The sequence below is a fragment of the Ambystoma mexicanum genome, chromosome 12 (genome assembly GCF_040938575.1).
Source record: "Ambystoma mexicanum isolate Mex_15411 chromosome 12, UKY_AmexF1_1, whole genome shotgun sequence".
NCBI lineage: Eukaryota > Metazoa > Chordata > Amphibia > Caudata > Ambystomatidae > Ambystoma > Ambystoma mexicanum.
The window spans coordinates 831,681,515-831,699,721 of NC_090936.1; the positions used below are offsets into that span (position 1 = coordinate 831,681,515).

Consider the following 18,207-nt stretch of genomic DNA (forward strand, 5'->3'; position numbering starts at 1 on the left):
CGGGCTCATAATGCTTGGGTGGACTTACCTGCAGCAGACCATGCTGCTTACTTACCTGCCAGTTGAACCCCTGATCCTCTTCTGTTTGGGACTACTTTTCCTGTTGGGTGGGGCAGGAGCCACTCCCTAGGTTCAGAACACTGGAACTCTTCTGGAAAGCAGGAACTCTTTTCTTACCTAGGCGTGGCTGTGGAAGGAGACACCTAAGCACTACAGGAGGCTATTTAAACCACACCCGATGGATGAATCTTGCTTTGCGTTATTCTGCATTCTCTGCAGCAGAACGCTCATCGTGTCTTCTGCTTCTGATCCTGGGCCTAAGGGAACAAAGGCTTACCATCCTGGAATCCAGTCTTCAGCAGCACCTGAAAAGACAAAGAAAGTACAGGTTAGCACTACGGTCTTCAGTGGCAGCGCATCTCTTACCTGGTCCATCGGCTGTCACCAACGCCTCGCGCTGCATTCCGGCATCTGAAAAACAAAGGCTTACCTACTCTTCGCATGCTCCGGAGGTCTTCGCACTGCATTCCGGCATCTGAAAGACAAAAGCTTACCAGCTCTTCGCACGCTCCAGAGGCCTTCGGCGCTGCATCCCGCATCTGAAAGACAAAAGAAGGTGCGTTTAAAGACATTGGGCAACTTTATTACTCACGTGCCATTACTCCTTCCCACGCCGAATCCAGTGGGTATTCCAGCACCCTTCAGCTTCTCTAAAGCTCCAAACTTGTACCTGCAAGATAAAAGGGACAGTTGGTGCGCATCGTGAAGCAGGCTACAAGCGCTTACTTATGTGCTTCCAGGCGCTTCTATTCCTCAGGCGGGTTTGATCCTCAACTCTCATCAGCCCGCCATCCGCCATCGCCGGAACCCTGCAAAACAAGAGATATCATTACAAAAGACTTTTAAGACATTTGAAGTGCCCAGAACTTACCGTTCATGCAGTTAACGACGGACAGCAGTCCTCTGAGGTCAAGAGGCCTGCACCCTTATCCAGTGAAGAAACTGGTTACGGCACCCTGCCCCGAGGCAGATGGAGAGCTCGGCGTTCACTTAGCTAAGACATCTTACTCTTCGAGTCAGACATACAGTGCACAGAGGTCCAGCCCAAAGAGCCAACCGTGTGTTACACATCACCTTTGAAGATACGGCATTCACCCAGTCAAGACCGGCGCCTCTGCGGGAATCAGGTGAGCGTTACATGGATGCTCGTACCACATTGACAACAACGGGGAGAAAGAACTGGTGGCCGGCGTAGGGAATGCATGGGTGAATGAGTCCCCAGAATCCTCCGCTGGATACAAAATTGGTCCCCGAAGTAGTCAGGTGGCAGAATTGATGGCTGTGCATCAAGCCATCCTCATTGCTGTCCAACATCAACTCCATGAACTGGTCATAATCACAGATTCGGATTATGTATGGAACGGGTTCGTGGAGCACCTGGTTAACTGGAAAACCAGAGGCATGTTATGTGCTAATAACAAACCCTTGAAACATGGGAAGTTAATCCAAAATATTGATGATCTGGTCACATCGAATGGCATGACATCTACTGGAAAAAGATCAAGGGGCATTCCAAAGTAGAGGGACCAGACAAAACTGGAAACGACTTAGCTGATCAGCTGGCCAAAACCGGGGCCATCCAAGGGGATCTAATCGAAATAGAGTCCCTGTTGGGGGAAATCCAGGTCACTGCTATCACTAGGTCCCAGACCAATGCTCACAATGATCTTTCAACTGCACAATGGAGTAAGGAGACCCCTGATGCTGATTTGATTACAGCTCAGAAAGGGGATCCAATAATTGCTAAGTTTTACCAACACATTGAGGACCCTGAGAACTTTCCCCTGACGGATACCGATTACATTGGGAAGGAGGACCTTAAGAGTGTTGATGAAATGTCCAAAAAGGTTCCGAATCCAAGACGGTTTGTTGGTAAGGAAATCCCAAGCTGGCCATGATCAGTGGGTGGTCCCTACCTCATTCCGAAGCCTGATGTTAAGTCACGCCCATGATGCGGCCACCGCCGGTCATAGGGGGTTTCACACAACGCTGGAAATCTTAAAAGAGGTTGCATACTGGCCACACATGGGGCAGGACCTCAACCAATACTTGAAGGGGTGTCTTGTGTGCACAATTTCAGCCATCATCCCTCACACACCGTGCACCTCTCCAAAAGAGGGGGATGACACTGCCATGGTCAGATTTGCAAATCGTCTTTGTAGGCCCTGTAATTCGCTCGTCTAGACGAAACAAGCACATGTTGACCGTTGCATGCTTGTTTACCAAGTGGGTGGAATGTCTCCCGGCCCCAAACAGGCAGAAACAGCAGCTGCCCTGATGATTAACCATATCTTTTCCGTTTTGGTCTCCCTCAAAGGATTGAGTCAGACAGAGGTAGACACTTCACCAGTGAAGTAATGACAAAGATGTGGGAGATACTGGGGGTTAAAAGGAAGCTACACATTGCTTACAGGCCAGCTTCTTCTGGAGCAGTGGAGAGATACAACCGAACCATTGTGAGCATATTAAAAAAGTTTGTGGCAGATTCTGGGCCAAGTTGGGATATCCAATTACCTCTGGTCCTAATGGCCATCATATCTACCCCTTCATCTGCAACTAAAATGTCACCATTTGAGTTGATGACTGGACGCAAGATTGTGCTTCCTCAGCATTTGCTCTACAGGACCCAAGAGCAGACACTGATAAATGCCTCCACAACTCACGAGTATGTGGAGAATGTAAGGAAACACCTTCAGCATGCTTTCGCCTATGCTCAGCGGAATCTAGAAAGATCAGCTGATAGCATGAAAACCCACTACGACCTGAAGACCACCAGGAAGGAATATACTGTGGGGGACCGGGTCTATCTATACAATTTCCAAAGGAACCAGGCCAAACAGCGAAAATGTTTGCCTACATGGAAGGGACCGTTTGAAATTATAGACAAGATCTCCCCTGTAGCGTACAAGATCCGCATCCTCAAAGGCAGTTCGGCAGAGGGGGAAGACAAGTGGGTACATATACATCAGCTAAAGTGTTGCCATCCGAGGCACACCCTGCAGCAACTGGAGGAGTCCTCTGCAATACCAGAGGGGGCCGCTCCAGAGTAAGTCAGTTCAAACTCTAAAATAATCCACATATCAAAAATATAGTAACGTAATGCAAATGTTCCCGGTTATATATTGTTTTTAAAATCAGACTGCAAAATGCATTTGGATGTATAAAATGTACATGTTCGCCACACCATTAATAGTGGTGGAAAAATGTCTAGGAATGTGTATTGCCGCTTTTGCTTTATCATCCGAGGAGAGAGGAAACCATGGAGACTGACCAAGGAGGACGACCGGGGACCGGGAGCAGAGACTCGAGGGGCCCGGGGTACCGCCCAATATTCCCATCAGGACCGACGAGGAGAACCGATCGATCCAACTGGGTGGAGGAAAAGATGCTGAACTGTGCCATTCACAGAATTGGAAGAAGATAATGGGGACATACCAGCGCAAGGGCTCAAAACCTCCTTTGCACCAGACTTCCCCTCGACTTGAACCAAAGCGTAGTCGGGCGGGGGGGTTTTGTCAAGGGTTTTGACCCATGTTCAATCAATAGACTGGGTAGATGTGGGGATGAGCTGTCGCCGCCCATTATTCTATCCCAGAACAAACTAAATCAATAGACTGGGTGGATGTGGGGATGAGCTGTCGCCGCCCACATTCACGCCAGAATCCAGGAGAACTGCGCAGTTGGCACAAGACCACTCCAAAGATACAACCTTCTTGTGGGGGATTCCACATCACCACTCTACTGTAAGGATGCCATCAAAACAATGTTAAGCAAGGGTGTCACAACGCGACCCTGGACACTGTGGAAAAGATGGAGGCTTACTTAGGCACCTTGCGGTCCTTACCGTTCTAGTCTTTTTGGTCCTTTTCCTTTAAAAGGTAGCCACGCCCACAACACTGTGCATTGCAACTCGCATTGTCAGCCTTTCGCTAACTTCGCCTGCAGTGCAGCTCCTTGAGCTTGGTCCTTTGATACTTTTATACCTAGTACTCAGCCCCCTTCAGCTTTTCCTGTTTCTCGGCTCTTTCCTTTTGTACGGGGTTCCGTACTGTAAAGCTATCCTTCGCGCCCCTTTGCGATTTCTCTTTCCCTGGCGCTTGATTCCTTAACTCTTGTTCACCCGCTTTTGCTCCCACTCGCTCTCCCTTACTATTTCTCTCTCTCCCTTCCTTACTCGCTCCCGCTTCTGTTCGCTCTCTCATTCTCCACTCTCTCTCGCTCTCCAGTACCAGCTCTCCCTCTCTCCCTCCCTCTCTCACTCTCTCACTCTTACCTGCAGTATAGCCTTACCTTCCCTCCTTACTGCTCGTGTTTTGCTTTCCTTGGATCGCAGTGGACTCTCTTCCAATCCTTTTCGACATCAGTCTACCTCGTCCGGTAATACTTGGATTCAAGTACTGTTACTGTATACCATTCACCGGCCTCTTCCACTTCTGACACTCCCTGCCAGCAAGGACTCGCCATCTAACAGGGTTTTTTCTGCCATCAGTGGCTTTTTCCCTGGCATTACGGGACTGGCTCCCCTGGGTCCACCTGACAGCTTGTTCCTACCACTGTCAGGGTGGCCTCAAGCGGAGCTCGTCCCTATCTCTACGAGCGCAAGAAGGACAAAAAGGGAAGGAAGAGCACCAAGACGGACGAAGACCCGCAGGAGATCAAGAAGGAGGGGAGAAGAAGACCAAAGACATCTACCCTGGAGGATTCCTCGAAGGAGTCAGGTGAGGAGCTTTCGGGGGTGGTAGTTTCCGATTCTGACAAAGGGTCCTATTCTATCAAGCAAAAGACCACTCTCTTGAAATGCAGTAATTCAAGACAGATCCCAAAAATGGATGCAGTACCGACAAATTCCCCAAGGCGGCGCCTTTTTGGACAGGGGAACTGGCTGACAAAGGGACCTGAGTCAACTGGACTTCAAAGGCATGTTGGTTAATTAAAAAATCTTAGCCACCTGCTGTTCCCAGAGGCCAAGAGGCTGGGAAACCTTAACACCTCAGAGATTCCCACACCAGGAGGCAGGATATCACATGACCCTGTTGATTGATTGAGGAGAGACTTCCAGGCAGCCTACTGGAGCCCACACAAAAGGCTCTTTCAGTTGAATGGGGTATGTTAATTTTGAGTATTTCCTGTCAACAGCCCTCTGCCAGCAAGGAGAGACATGTGATCACTGACCCACCCAGACTTCTGGAGGCGGACCCAAACACTTTGGGGAGTTTAATTGCAACAAATATATATTTTATAGAAACTGTCATAACTTATTGTAACCAAATGACAGGAATGTACAACTTTGAGAGTCTTAATATGGAAAATGCCCTCACGATTTGAGTCCAAACTCCGATTTGTACAATGTTCTTGGGCAAAACCCCGCTAATTATGATTATTGTAGACACTGTATTTAAGCTAGAGACATGGAAAGTTACTGGGATATATGTGGAAGGGAAATGTACCTTTGTATAATTTTTGATGAAAAACCAATGTTGCAAAACCCACTAAAATCGAATATAAGTTGTCATTTTTAAATGCAAGCTCCTAGAAACGCCAGAGTCGGGACAGGGACTATCTTTAGTAATATATGATGTGTGTATGTGATGTCAAACAACTGTGTACCTGGGAAATATGTATTTGGATCAGGAATAGATTTGTGTCCACATTGACCAGGGGAGTGTCATTTCTGCAGGTCATAAAAATGACATCACTCTGACACACTATCCCTTCCCAAATCAGGGACCAAAGAATCTATTGACCTATCAAATCAAGAGAGGGGCAGGTTTAGTGATGCTAACCTCTCTACCCACTTTTTAAAACACATAAAAAGAGACTGCTGGGACAGGTAGAGACATTCAATTCCATTTTCTGCGGGACGCTCTGCCGGGAGACTCCAGACTTCACATCCATCAATCTCCAAAGACCAGAACTTTACTTCAGAACTTAAAGCAAGCGCCTAAACCCACAAACTGAGAACTCTTCTCAGCAGGCCTCAGCATCCTTAAAATCATCTGCAAACTATTCCACAGCCGGGCGAGCAGTTTGAATTCTGTGCCAAGAACTTTTGACGGAACCGCAGACCTGACCCAGACCGCTGTGAGCAGAACCAGAGATCTGGATCGCTGTGAGCAGAACCGGTGCCTGATTGACCCGCCGAGCAGAGAGAACCGCCGCAGGACGTGTTGACCAGATCCGTGACGAGGCCCATTCATTTAAAAAATATAGTGTGAGTACTCATTGTGCCAACACCAATCTCTTAGTTTAAAATAATCTAATCCAAACTATTTTTAACCCAATTAGAACAGCCTCCTAGAAATTGTGTCATCTGTGATTTTTAAAGCTGCACAACTGTCACCTGTCAATTCTGCAGCTGCAAGCTGTCACCTGTCATTTTGAGTTTTACTTTAAATCCGAAAATCTACCTTTTTTAAATCGTCCGTATCTCTGGAACCGTTTGGGCTAGGAAAGCTGTGATTCTAGGCTTTCCAACGAACCTAGAACCGACTTCCTACTCCCTATACTTTTTCCGCAATCGCGATTTGCGATTTTGGCTCAATTTCTCCACTTGTTAAAATAGCAGCTCCATTCTTTCCTTTGTTAAAAATCCGTTTGCAACCTGGTAATAACTCATAGAGCATTGCTAAAGTGAGCCTGAACTAATACCAACAAGCATCTCTCACTCACCCTGAATCTCTATAGGGAATTAAAATCAGTTAGCACATTTTCCCATCCATTGCCATCATATTTAAAAGCATTTTGGGCCTGTGTTTCAAACTTCTGCCTGTTTCCTCTAAGCTTGCTGGAGGGGGGGAACTGAATTTCGTATTGTATTTGATTGCATTCCTGAGAACTGTGTGCTCCTCTTTCCATCTCCTTCCATTTCTTAAATTGCATAGGGGGGGGGTGAATTGCCAGAGAAAAAGTGATTACATTGTTGTTGGTTGAAATCATATCAAGTTTATTTGCTGCACTGCATTTTATTCCACCTTGCATTTCCTTGAAACCATAAAGCATTTTCAGCTACCTCATCCTCTATACTACTCCTAAGTAATCAAGTGTACCACTGTAACATTACCCATTGTGGATCCACATCATATGTCTCAGTGTACTATCAGATATTAATTTATTATAAAAGTGTGATATATATATTGTTTAATTTTTCAATTTGCAAAACAGACCTACCTCTTGGCTCAGTGGGGTCAGGGGGATTCTAAGAGAGGGGTGTTATATAAGGGTTGTCACCCAGAGTACATGAACTGGACCTAAAAATATATCAATAAGGGTTTCCCTCAGCATCACAGACTAGGCATTGACTTAGCTGTAGTGTTGAAGTGAAGCCGCTTAACAGATGGAAGGAGTGATGTACCCTCAAGACTACCTTCTCCTTGGAAAATATTGTAAAAGGTTAACATGACAGGGCTTGCAGTTCACTCACAATGCAAGCAGAAGAGATGGCTACCAGCAATATTGTTTAAGGTCAATAACCTGAGTGGGCAAGAATGGAGAGGTTCAAATGGAACTTCCATCAAGAAGGTTAATACCGGATTCAAACCACAGGATGACAACCGGAAGGTGACTAGTGGGAAAGTATTTGCCAATCTCTTGAGGAATTGAATGACATTTGGCATCTTAAAGTAAGAGCCTTGATCTGGTGTGCATTTAAAAAATGGATAAGACCGCCAGGTAACCCTTGACGGTAGCCTCCTGCAGCCCCTGATGGGCTAGGTGCAACAAAAAAGAAAGCACTGCAGATGTATTGCAAGTGAAAGGATCAATATCTTTAGCTCTACACCAGCTGCAAAACTTGTCCTAACTGAAGCAATAGTGTTTTGTTGCTGGTCTTCTGGCCAAAAGCCATACCTCCATCACGTCTTTCAGGAGGTCCCAATCTTTGTATCTGAACCTCTCAGAAACCAGACGGGAAGGTTCAGAGTTCTGATTTTTGGGTGAAGAAGACAGGCCTCCCTTTTGTGAGTGTAGGCCCAGTCTCTGAGGAAGATGGATTGGATGGCAGATGGACATGTCTAGTTGGTTTGGGTACCAGGTCTTCCTGACACAATCCGTAGAAATCAGGATCATGTCCTTACCGAACTTCCTCAACCTCCTGATGACAAGAGGGATGACAGGGACTGGTAAAAACTTGTACAGCAGTGGAAAATCCCTGTCCACCACAAGCACGTCCCCCAGAGTGCCTCTCAAAGGACATTCCCTCGAGCATAACAGGTCGCATTTCTTGTTCCTACTGTACGCAAACACTTCCACTTGAGGGGTTCCCCAAAGGGCGAAGATCATTAGAAGTACTTCCTGAGCCAACGTCTACTCGTGGGAGACCATACTCTGCCTGCTCGGAGTGTCAGCCATCATTTTCTCTTCTCTGGCTAGTTGAACAGCCGACAGAGAAATCATGTTTTGTAGTGCCCAAAAGCAGAGATGCATTGCCTTCCTGGATAGTGGTAGCGGCCCTACACCTCCTCTTTGGTTGATGTAGTGCATGTCCACTGTGTTGTCCATCATTATCAGGACGTTCTTCCCCTGTGTGCACGGCAAAAAGGCCATCAACGCTAGTCTGATTGCCCTCAGCTCTAAAAGGTTTATGTGTTGTCTGGATTCTTATGGGGACCAAAGTCTGCTGATCGTAAGTTCACTCATGTGAGCTCCCCAACCCATGAGGGAAGAATCTGTGACTACTGTCATCTCTGACCCGGGTTGCCAAAAAGGTTCCCCTATCATCACATTCTCCTCACAGGCCCACCACCGGAGATCCTGTGCGAACTTGCTCGGGACATGAAGAAGGTCCATCATCCTGCCTGAGACCTCACACCTAGGAGGGCCTCCGGCACCAAATGAATGCAGGATACCATGAGGCCAGCAACCTCAGATAATCGAATGTTGGTAGATGTTGGGCATTCTGAAATCTTGTAACCACCTGCAAGATTTGTTGATCCCTCAACTGATGAGGTGAAGCCTTCCCTGAGGAAGAGTGCAGGACTGTTCCAATAAATTACATCTTTTGAGAAGGTGTCACCTGGGACCTCTAGAAGTTGAGGGAGAAGCCCAGCTTGTGGCGTGAGTGGCAGGCACTGTTGCGATGTTCCAGAGCCTGTTCAGGAGAAAGAGCTCTGATCAGCCAATCGTCTAGGTAGGGAAAGATGTGAATCCCTCCCCTCCTTAGATTTGCTGCCACCACTACCATTAGTTTGCTGAAGACCTTCAGGGTTGAGGTCAGCCCAAAAGGCAGTACACAAAACTGACAATGAGAACGGCTAATGGCGAACCTCATGTACTTTCTGTGTTTCGGATGCATAGGCACATGAAAATAAGTATCCTGAAGATCGAGAGACACCACCCAATTCTGGAGCTGAAGGTCCCGGAGGAACTGCGAAAGAGTGGCCATCTTGAATCATTTCTTCCTGAGGAACTTGTTCAAGCGTCTCAGGTCCAAGATGGGTCGCAGTCCTCTGTCTTTCTTGGGAACCAGAAAATAGGTGGAGTACCAACCCTGGTATTGTTCCACTACAGCCGGGGGAATGGTCGGATAAACTGCTGCCTTGGAAGAGTAAATAACCGCCTGCACTACCAAACTCTTTGGAGTAGGGTGCCTTGAAAGAAAATCAGGATCTATGGAAAAAGGACTTTATTTCTTCACCAACGCCTTGTTAAATCTAACATCTAAGACTATGGCAACAGTATAAATATATTACAAACTTATCAGCATTGCTGGAATGCAAGATGCTGTCATACACTGATTGCATTTTTGGTATCGCATGGTACCTTTCATCGCTCTGGTGCAGGTGATCAAAATATTGTAAGTCAAGTGGTTGTTAGGCAATATCAAGAATAGCCATGATCAGATTAATGCGGTTCCAGTGTTTTCATTGTATGAGTCTTTTATGGAATGCCTTTGATCATATTTTATGTATTATGTGTTTTTTGTATATTGTGCTATAAGTTATGCAACACATTTTTTGCGCAAGTTGTATGGATAGTATCCGAAATAAACAATTGCAACAACAACAATGAACATGGTTGTATTTAACATCATTAAGTAATTGCAAGAAATATTTTACACTTTGTTATAAGTAAAAACACACTTATGTCAAGGAAGGATTGTAATGTAAATGTTTCCACTTTTATGTAATAAGCCTGACAGTGATATTTTATTATTTAATCTAAGGTTTTGAAAAAAGGATCTAGTTATATACTAAGGTGCTTATTTGGCATTGTATATAAAGTGATGTTGTATCACCATAACATACTAAAAAAAAGTGTCCTGAGATCCTTCTATGTGGAAGTGACAACGTTCTTAGGAACTTTAATAAAGATCTCATGATGGAGAACTGCGTGTGCTTCGGTGAAGCAGAGCATCACATCAGCATGTGTGCAGTTGGCCTTAGAGATGAATTTTTGGGCATTGACTATATTTTAAATACATTTCCAAAATGAATTCACTTCATGACCAAAGATTATTAAACATTTTCTGATTAATGATAAAGATCACACAATGGACAGCGGTGTATTGCCTAGATGTTAAACGTTTGATTCCGGGAACAGGCGACTCAGAATTCAGAGAGATTAACTTTGGTAATAATACCATCTACTGCAGAAAAACCAAAAGACATTTCATTGAAGTATGCAGGGTTCGCTATAGAAATCGTTAGCATTCTTATAGTAGAAAAAAATAGATCCCAATTACCCAGTGAGCTTGACTCAGGATAGGCAGAAATAACAAAATCATTATCTTGAGGGATATTGTTAATATTAGGAACAGAAGAGAAAGACAGCTGTTTATCTCGGCTATCTTGTTCCTCCACTTCAGCCAAAATCTGAAAAAATAGTGAGAAAACACAAGGGATTATAAAAGGCTTGTATTTGTATTACAAATTTATGTCATTATTTTAAAAAAAATGACACTGTACATCAATCCCAAATGCTACAGTACACAAAAGCAAACACAGACAGAGTTAAATATTTACAGCCGGAATTGTTGAGAAAGAAGCGTATGAGACCACTAATGAATAACCCCATTTATACAAGTGAGGATCTTAGACCTCATCTATAATGCATTCAGGCCTCAAGATTTGTACTCTCCACTAGCCAGTAATAATTGTCTCTTGGCGAGTATGAACTGGTGCGCTGTGAATGTGGAGAACTGGAGGGGAGGGGTGAAGAGTGAGTTATTAGACAAAGTAGAAGTCTTCTATACACTTCCTAAAATTCAGACGAGTCTAGAAAATCCATCTGCATGCCTTATAGTGTCCGGGGATTCTTAAGTCTTAGAACCGATTTCACAATTTGCAGATTTCTTTTTAAAGAAATGTATCCCTGAGATGCCCTCCTATATCAAAGATACTGTTGACATTATTAATGTGATGGAAGATGAACACCTTACCTTATAAGTGTTTAAATCGGAAGTGGAACAGTATAATGGTTTGGAATACGTCCCAAAGGAATTTGTAGACTGGTGCAACAAATAGGCACACATAGCATTTTCAATTCCAAGGTGTACGCTATAAACAAATACAAGGCACCCATATGGGGTCAACAATGGCACATAGTGTTGCCAACTTATAAGTGATCAGTTTTAAACATAAGGTAGTCTATGATACGAGTAATCCCTTTAAAAACAACATCAGGAAAAGATACACAGATGACCTTATTGTCATATGGGATGGTACAGAAAGAAAAGCAAACAGTTTTATAGAGTGGCTTAACAATAAAAATACATTTACAGTTCACATCCAGTATGAGTAACAAAAGTATTTATTTTTTGGATTTGACTATGCATAAAGCAGATGTGAGTTTAACCCCTTAAGTGATAAGGATGGGATTGCTCGTACTACGTGCATGGGAATGCCCAATATGAGCCCTTTCCTTAGCAGTTAGGTGAAACCCTTCCACAAACCAACAGAAAGAAATGTGTTTTCAGATGTAAATATGCTGACCTTTATAGTTATAGTGAACACCTTTAGTAGTATGCTTCTGCTTCTCCCCCCTTGCCACTGAGGAGGCCCTGAGAAGAGAGGCACAATCCTGCATTCGGCCCCCAGGGTGGGAGCGTAATAAAAAAATAAAAAAATAAAACAGACACACACAGCGAGACGTGTGCAGGACATTGTTTACATGTCCACTGGTGCACGCGCACCAGAAACTGGAGTGAGTCAGCTGCGCTCTCATTACTATGTGCTACTGTGCACTTGTCGGGGTTGTAGTCCTGAAGGGAGTGCCTGTGCACCCAAACAGGCTACCACAGCCCTGGGGGGTGGTAGCTGGAGGCCTCAAGCAGTTGCAGCTCCATAGGAGAGTGCTTGTGCGCCCTGAGACACCACCGCTGGTGCATCATCACTGGTCCAGGCACCTGCTGTGCCCATATTGGGATAGCCTACTGCGCCTTAGCGACGTCGGCTGTGTCTCAGCAGCATTGAAGCATGGGGGAAGAAGACAATGCACCCGCCGTTGCCAGGATGCCACATCCATCTACGCACCTTGCCCCATTACTGGAATTAGACATTGCTGGGCCCCGTCGTCACAGGGACCCAGATGGATTGAGTGGGACAAGAGGGTGAACATGTTCTTCAAGCCCACAGGTGAGGACGTTGATGAAACAATGACGTCCATCATGCTTTACTCTGCTGGACCGGGTGTTGTAAGGAACTCATGGTGGCAACAGTAAAGACACATACAAGTGATCACAGTTCAAGGGTGTTTACTGAACTATAAATGCAGGGTGGAAAAACGCCTAACCTGAACCTAAATCTAAGATGAGAGCAAGTGTCGACCATCAAATGAAAATAAGGCAGTCCTTGTGGCGTTGTGTCAAAATAAAAGGGCCTATACTAAGAAAAACCTATTGCCAATTCCTTACAACTAATTAGACAAAGGGTGTGGGACAAGGGTTCAATAAACAAAGAGTGCTAATAAATAATATCAGGATGTGATTGCCAGGGGTCTACCTTCCCCACCTTTTTTAGCACGGGACACGGTGGGACTTTGGAGCACAACAAACGCTTGAGCCTTCCCAGCACGAGCTAACAGTTCTGTATCAGCTATCAGTTTCTTCAATGGCTAAGTCTCTTTTCAATAAAAAATCTCTAGCCTTCGAAGCCTGTTGCTCTCAACAAACAAACACTAAAGTTCTGTTCTAAGAACACTTTTAGGTGACTGTTTCACCCCTGGGTCCCCCTCTTCTGGGCGCACTTTGGGTGATGGCTTCATCCATGGATTTCCTCTTCTGGGTGCTGACACTTAGGAACACTGGATCTCCTTCGGCCAGGCTCAGACACTAGAAAACAAGGGGACACTTCCCTTCCCTTTGTTTTACAATGTTTCTCGCTTTTGCATCATTTCAATGTCCTTTTCAACAGGTTTTCGCCGTTTGCCCCGGGTTGTCGGCTTCCCTCTGCCAGTTTCACTTTCATCAACTTTTGGCTATCGGCTTCCCTTTGAAGGTTTCACTATTGTCGACTTTTACAAATAATTTCTCAGAGGACTTTCAGACTCCGTCCCTTTTCATTAGCATCCCTCGTCCGGGTACACTCTTGCTAATTTCCACTGTTCATGTGTTAATTCTCAACATATAGGATTCACTTCCCTTAGCTTTCACAGTTCCTTGTCGATCAAAGATTTTCGACGCTACAGAGGATTTTACCAGACCCCTGTATGACCTCTTTGACCTTTCTTTGCCTCTTTTCAAGGGCTTCTGTTTACAGTAGTTTCTACCTTTGGGTAATTGGCCAGAGTTTCCTGCTTTAGCACCCACGTGGTGCAGTACTCCTGTGTTGCTGGTTTTCCCCTTTCTTTTATCAATGTATCATTAACCCTTTTTAAAGTTCAAATTAGACATTGGCTACTTTTCGTTCCACACAGTTTGGTTTCTTATTGACATCTAGCCTCGACTCGCCGACTGTGATGAACCGCATGCCCTTCTTTATCTTGGAGTCAAGGTCTGTACCTCCAAGACCAGTGTCCTTCCACAGCTCGATTATCAGAGGAGGAGGGTCTCACGTGCCATAGACATCTGCTGCAACACACGCTGGCTATTGTTTGCGGTATTATACTTTGAGGAGGTTTCACGGGCCTTGGTTGGAAAGGGCAAGGTCGCTTCTCTCCTTGTCACCCTCTCGGTATTCGCCGTCTTTTGCCCCCTCTTCAAATGCCATGCCGAGTTAGCTCTCACAACGTGTGGTCTACCTTGCTCGTACTGTGCTCTCTTCCTCCACCTTTTATCCCTGTGGGGAAAGTAAAGGGCCATCAGGTGTGTGTGATTCTGGTTAATTGCCTGACTCTGCCTGACCCTGGTGTCGGGACATGTCCCGTGAACAACTTTATAAGTTAGTCGTCTTTCTTGGGGTAAAAAGATGTTGGGTCGAAAAAGGGGGCGAGTTAAAGTATCAGATTGTTCTATGGCGTAGGATGGAGAAACAGTGCTAATTGGAATTACAACCCTCATTTTAGAGGGGTTTTTGGTAAACGCAGAAGGGTGGGTTTTGGAGGGATTTTGAAATGAGTAGGAGGGTTTGTGAGGCAAACGGGAATAGCTAGGATCGGGAATTAGACAAGAAGGATTGTGGGAACGGTAGTGTTTTGCCTGAGCAGTTTGGGAGTGTGGGAAATAATATTCAGAGTGGAGGGAAAGAAAATAACTGGGAGTACTCGGGTAGTACGCAGGGAAACAGCAACTATGGGAGGCATAATCTTCAACCTGCGTGCACCCGGAGATCTTAGGAGATTGGCTCTGGACAGAGAGATCATTTCATCTGGGTAGTAGAGATTTAATGGGAGGAAGCGAGTTAGAGGTGTTATATTCTACAAAAGTCTCAAAGATTTCGTCCTACTCTTCTTTTCCCTCGGTAAAATACTGCGTCTCCCTTTGGTTATGCCCCTCCCAGCCCTCCCCCCAGTAGAACCTCTGGTTCCCCCATCCTTTCTCGCTCTTTCACCCCTAGAGTTGGGATCTGAGAGGATCAGTCCTTCATTGGCCACCTGAATATGGGTTTACCCTCAGGTATTTCAGTGTTCACAACATTTTTGAGACTTTGCAGCTTGCAGAGAACTCAGTTGGTGCAGCCCTTCAAGAATATTTTGCTCCCATGGTGAATGCGGACTATGAGAGGGTCCTCAGGAGGACTGCCTTACAGAAAGAAGGAGAGTCGCTAGACGCCATCCATAGTGGGTTACGGCGCATGTCGGTGCCGTGCGTTTGGCCTGACGTGGAGCACGAAATGCGCCAACAACTCATACAAGCTGCTCGTCGGTCAAATTGAAGTACGCGTATTTTAGAGCTGGGAAGATCCCAGGAGCTGGAAGATGCGTGGACAGACAAAATGTGCTCAGCGATGAAAGCCGTTAAAGAGGAGGACACATGCGCTGTGGGGAGGCGGTAGTTTCAGAGATGTGACAAGAGCCAGCCGTGGAACAGGAAGGATGAAAGGGTGGGGGAGACCACCTCATACCTCAATTGCGATTATGACCTGCCCCATGCAAAGAAATGGCCAGCAAAGGGCCACGTGAGTGGCTGCTGCAGCATTGCCAACCATTCCACGCTCATCTGCAGGGCGCCAGCACCACCAACGCACTCAAGGTGACGGACGTCCCTGAGGCCAGCGGCACTGAGATTGTAATGCAAGGGAACCCAAGTTTAGCAGCCAACGGCGGAAGAGGACGTGCCTGATGAACAAGATGAACACAAAGAGGATGTGTTCTTCATCTCAAGCGTGTCGGTAATGCAGAGTTCAATGCGACGGCAGCAACTCAAGTGTGTAGTCTGGATTTGAGACTCTACAGTCCCCGTATTGACTGATATTGGGGCATTGCTGAGTGTGATGGCGGATGACCACTACAGACAGCTAAAAAATGCACCACCCCCGAGTAAGACCAACCTGCGCATCTTCACACTCAGAGGGAAACACTCACTGCGTCCGGCGGGTGTGTTTGTGGCCTGCGTCCATCATGAGGACACGTCCATAAGAGCCTGATCCTTTGTCACCAAGGCGAGCAAGATTACCCTTTTGGGGTGCGCCGCAGCCGAGCTGCTGCAGATTGTGAATTTTGTGATCAAAGTGTACTTGGAGGACATCCAGGCCTTGCTTGCCAGATATACCACCATTTTCACAGGATTCAGGAAGCTGCTAGGTGACCCAGTGCAGCTGCACATTGACAACACGATCCAGCCCATCGCGCTAAAACATCGGAGAGTGCCTTTCCATCTGAGAGAAAAAGTGGAACAAGAACTGGACAATTTGGTCCAATTGGACATCATCGAGAAGGTGGAAGGGCCAACCCAGTGGGTATCCCCCATTGTGGTTGCAAGAAAACCTAAACAGCCTGACACCATATGCATCTGTGTGGACATGTGCTTCCTGAACAGGGCCCTCTGACAGGAGAGACACAACGCCTACCCTGGATGTCATCCTAGCAGATCTCTAGGGTGCGCGCTGTTTTTCCAAGCTAGACCATAAACTGGTGCTGGATCCAAAATCCTGCATGTCACCATGTTCACTACACCCAGTGGCCTGTACAAGTATAAACGCCTACATTTCGGCATATTGGCGGCCGCAAAGGTCTTCCAGAATTCCATCAAGGGGGCACTCGCTGGCCTGAAAGGAGCGATGAACATCAGCGACGATATAATGGTGTATGCCGAATCAGAACAGTTACACTTAGAGAGACTGGAGAATGTCCTGAAGCGCATCCAATACCTGGGTCTCAAACTGCACCGGGACAAGTGTGCGTTCATGCAACGGAAAATGTAATTGTTCAGATTCGTGTTCCAGGAAGGAGGAATATCCCAAACCTAGCAAAGAGGAAGGACACACATGAGGCTTGTGCCCCGGTGAATGTGTTGGAAGTGCGTAGATTCCTGGGGATGGCCACGTACTGTGGCAGGTTCATACGGAACCTGGCAACCTTGGCAGAATCGCTCAAGAGTTTCACAAAGGATTGTGCATGGAGGTGGACAGGAGGAAAGTATGTTTGATGACCCTGACAGCAGATGACACAATCACGTTTTCCGCCCCGGAGCCAAAGTCTGAGATTAGCGTGGACTCCAGCCCATTTGGCCTAGGGGCGGTGCAAATGAAGTCCGATGAGTATGGACCGGATCGACCATCGGCATTCGCTAGCAAGTCACTGTCAGCGACCAAACAGCGATATTCACAAATTGAGCGGGAGGCTCTGGCGGTGCTATGGGGGTGCAAACATGTTCACCAGTACATCTACGGCAAGCCAATGAGCGTCGTCACAGAACATAAGCCCCCGATACCGATCATGACTGTGTTTTCCTCCAAACCGCCGGCGAGGATTGAGAAGTGGCTACTCGCCTTGCTCGAGTACAACACCGAGTTAACATTCAGCCCGGGGAACACCAACGCAGCAGACTGTCAGTCACACCACCCTAGTCAAGAAAAAGCGAGTACGGAAGCGGTGGAACTAGAAGAAGACCTGCATAATCTGGTGGAGTCGGTGACCCCCATCTCCATGGCCATTGATGAAATTCAGAAGGCTTCAACTGAGGACGAGTGTTTGAAGATACTCCATGCAGCTAGGACCAAAGGAGAGCGGCGGAGAGTCCTTGAGAAACTGGACAAACGCACAATAGAGGCGAGGAAGGAACTGGAGCAGATGTGTAGAGTGAGGAGAGAGCTCACATTCATGGGGGATGGTTTGGTGTTAAGGGGCTCAAAGATGGTCATCCCTGCCACCCTCGTGGAAAAGTCTTGGAACTAGAGCACAAAAGTCACCAAGGAGTCGCCAAGACCAAGGCGCATCTCTGGCTAAAGGTATGGTTTCCAGGCCTCGAAGAGCGGTTGGAGGACTCAGTGCACAGCTGCGTGTGGTGCCAGGCGGCCTTGCCACACCGACGGGAGTCACGCATCAAGTCGATGGAGGAGTTGTGTGCCATTGGGGACCGTGCAAAGGGACTTCAGATCGACTTGCTGGGACAATCACTTTGTGGTCCTGGTCAACCAGTGGTCAAGGTACCCTGAGGTTGAGTTTGTCTGCTCCACGCCTCTGAAGGATGTAATACCAGCATTGGAGAAGGCATTTCAGTTGAAATATGCTCTGACAATGGATCCCCATTCCAGGGCCGAGGGTTTGGGTAATACCAGCGAGACCGCGGTATCATGCACTGGAAGATCATGCCACTGTGGCCAAGGGCAAATGGGG

At 46.6% G+C, this 18,207-nt stretch overlaps 1 protein-coding gene across 2 annotated transcripts in view; it reads right to left on the reverse strand.

Annotated features, from left to right (window-relative positions):
• Positions 1-18,207, reverse strand: part of LRRIQ1 (leucine rich repeats and IQ motif containing 1) — a 2,234,608-nt gene that overhangs the window by 1,900,174 nt on the left and 316,227 nt on the right. For both annotated transcript variants that reach the window (XM_069629324.1, XM_069629323.1), the window contains exon 4: positions 10,739-10,868. In XM_069629324.1, coding sequence (XP_069485425.1) covers positions 10,739-10,868 — 130 coding nt within the window. The remainder of the gene's footprint in view (positions 1-10,738; positions 10,869-18,207) is intronic.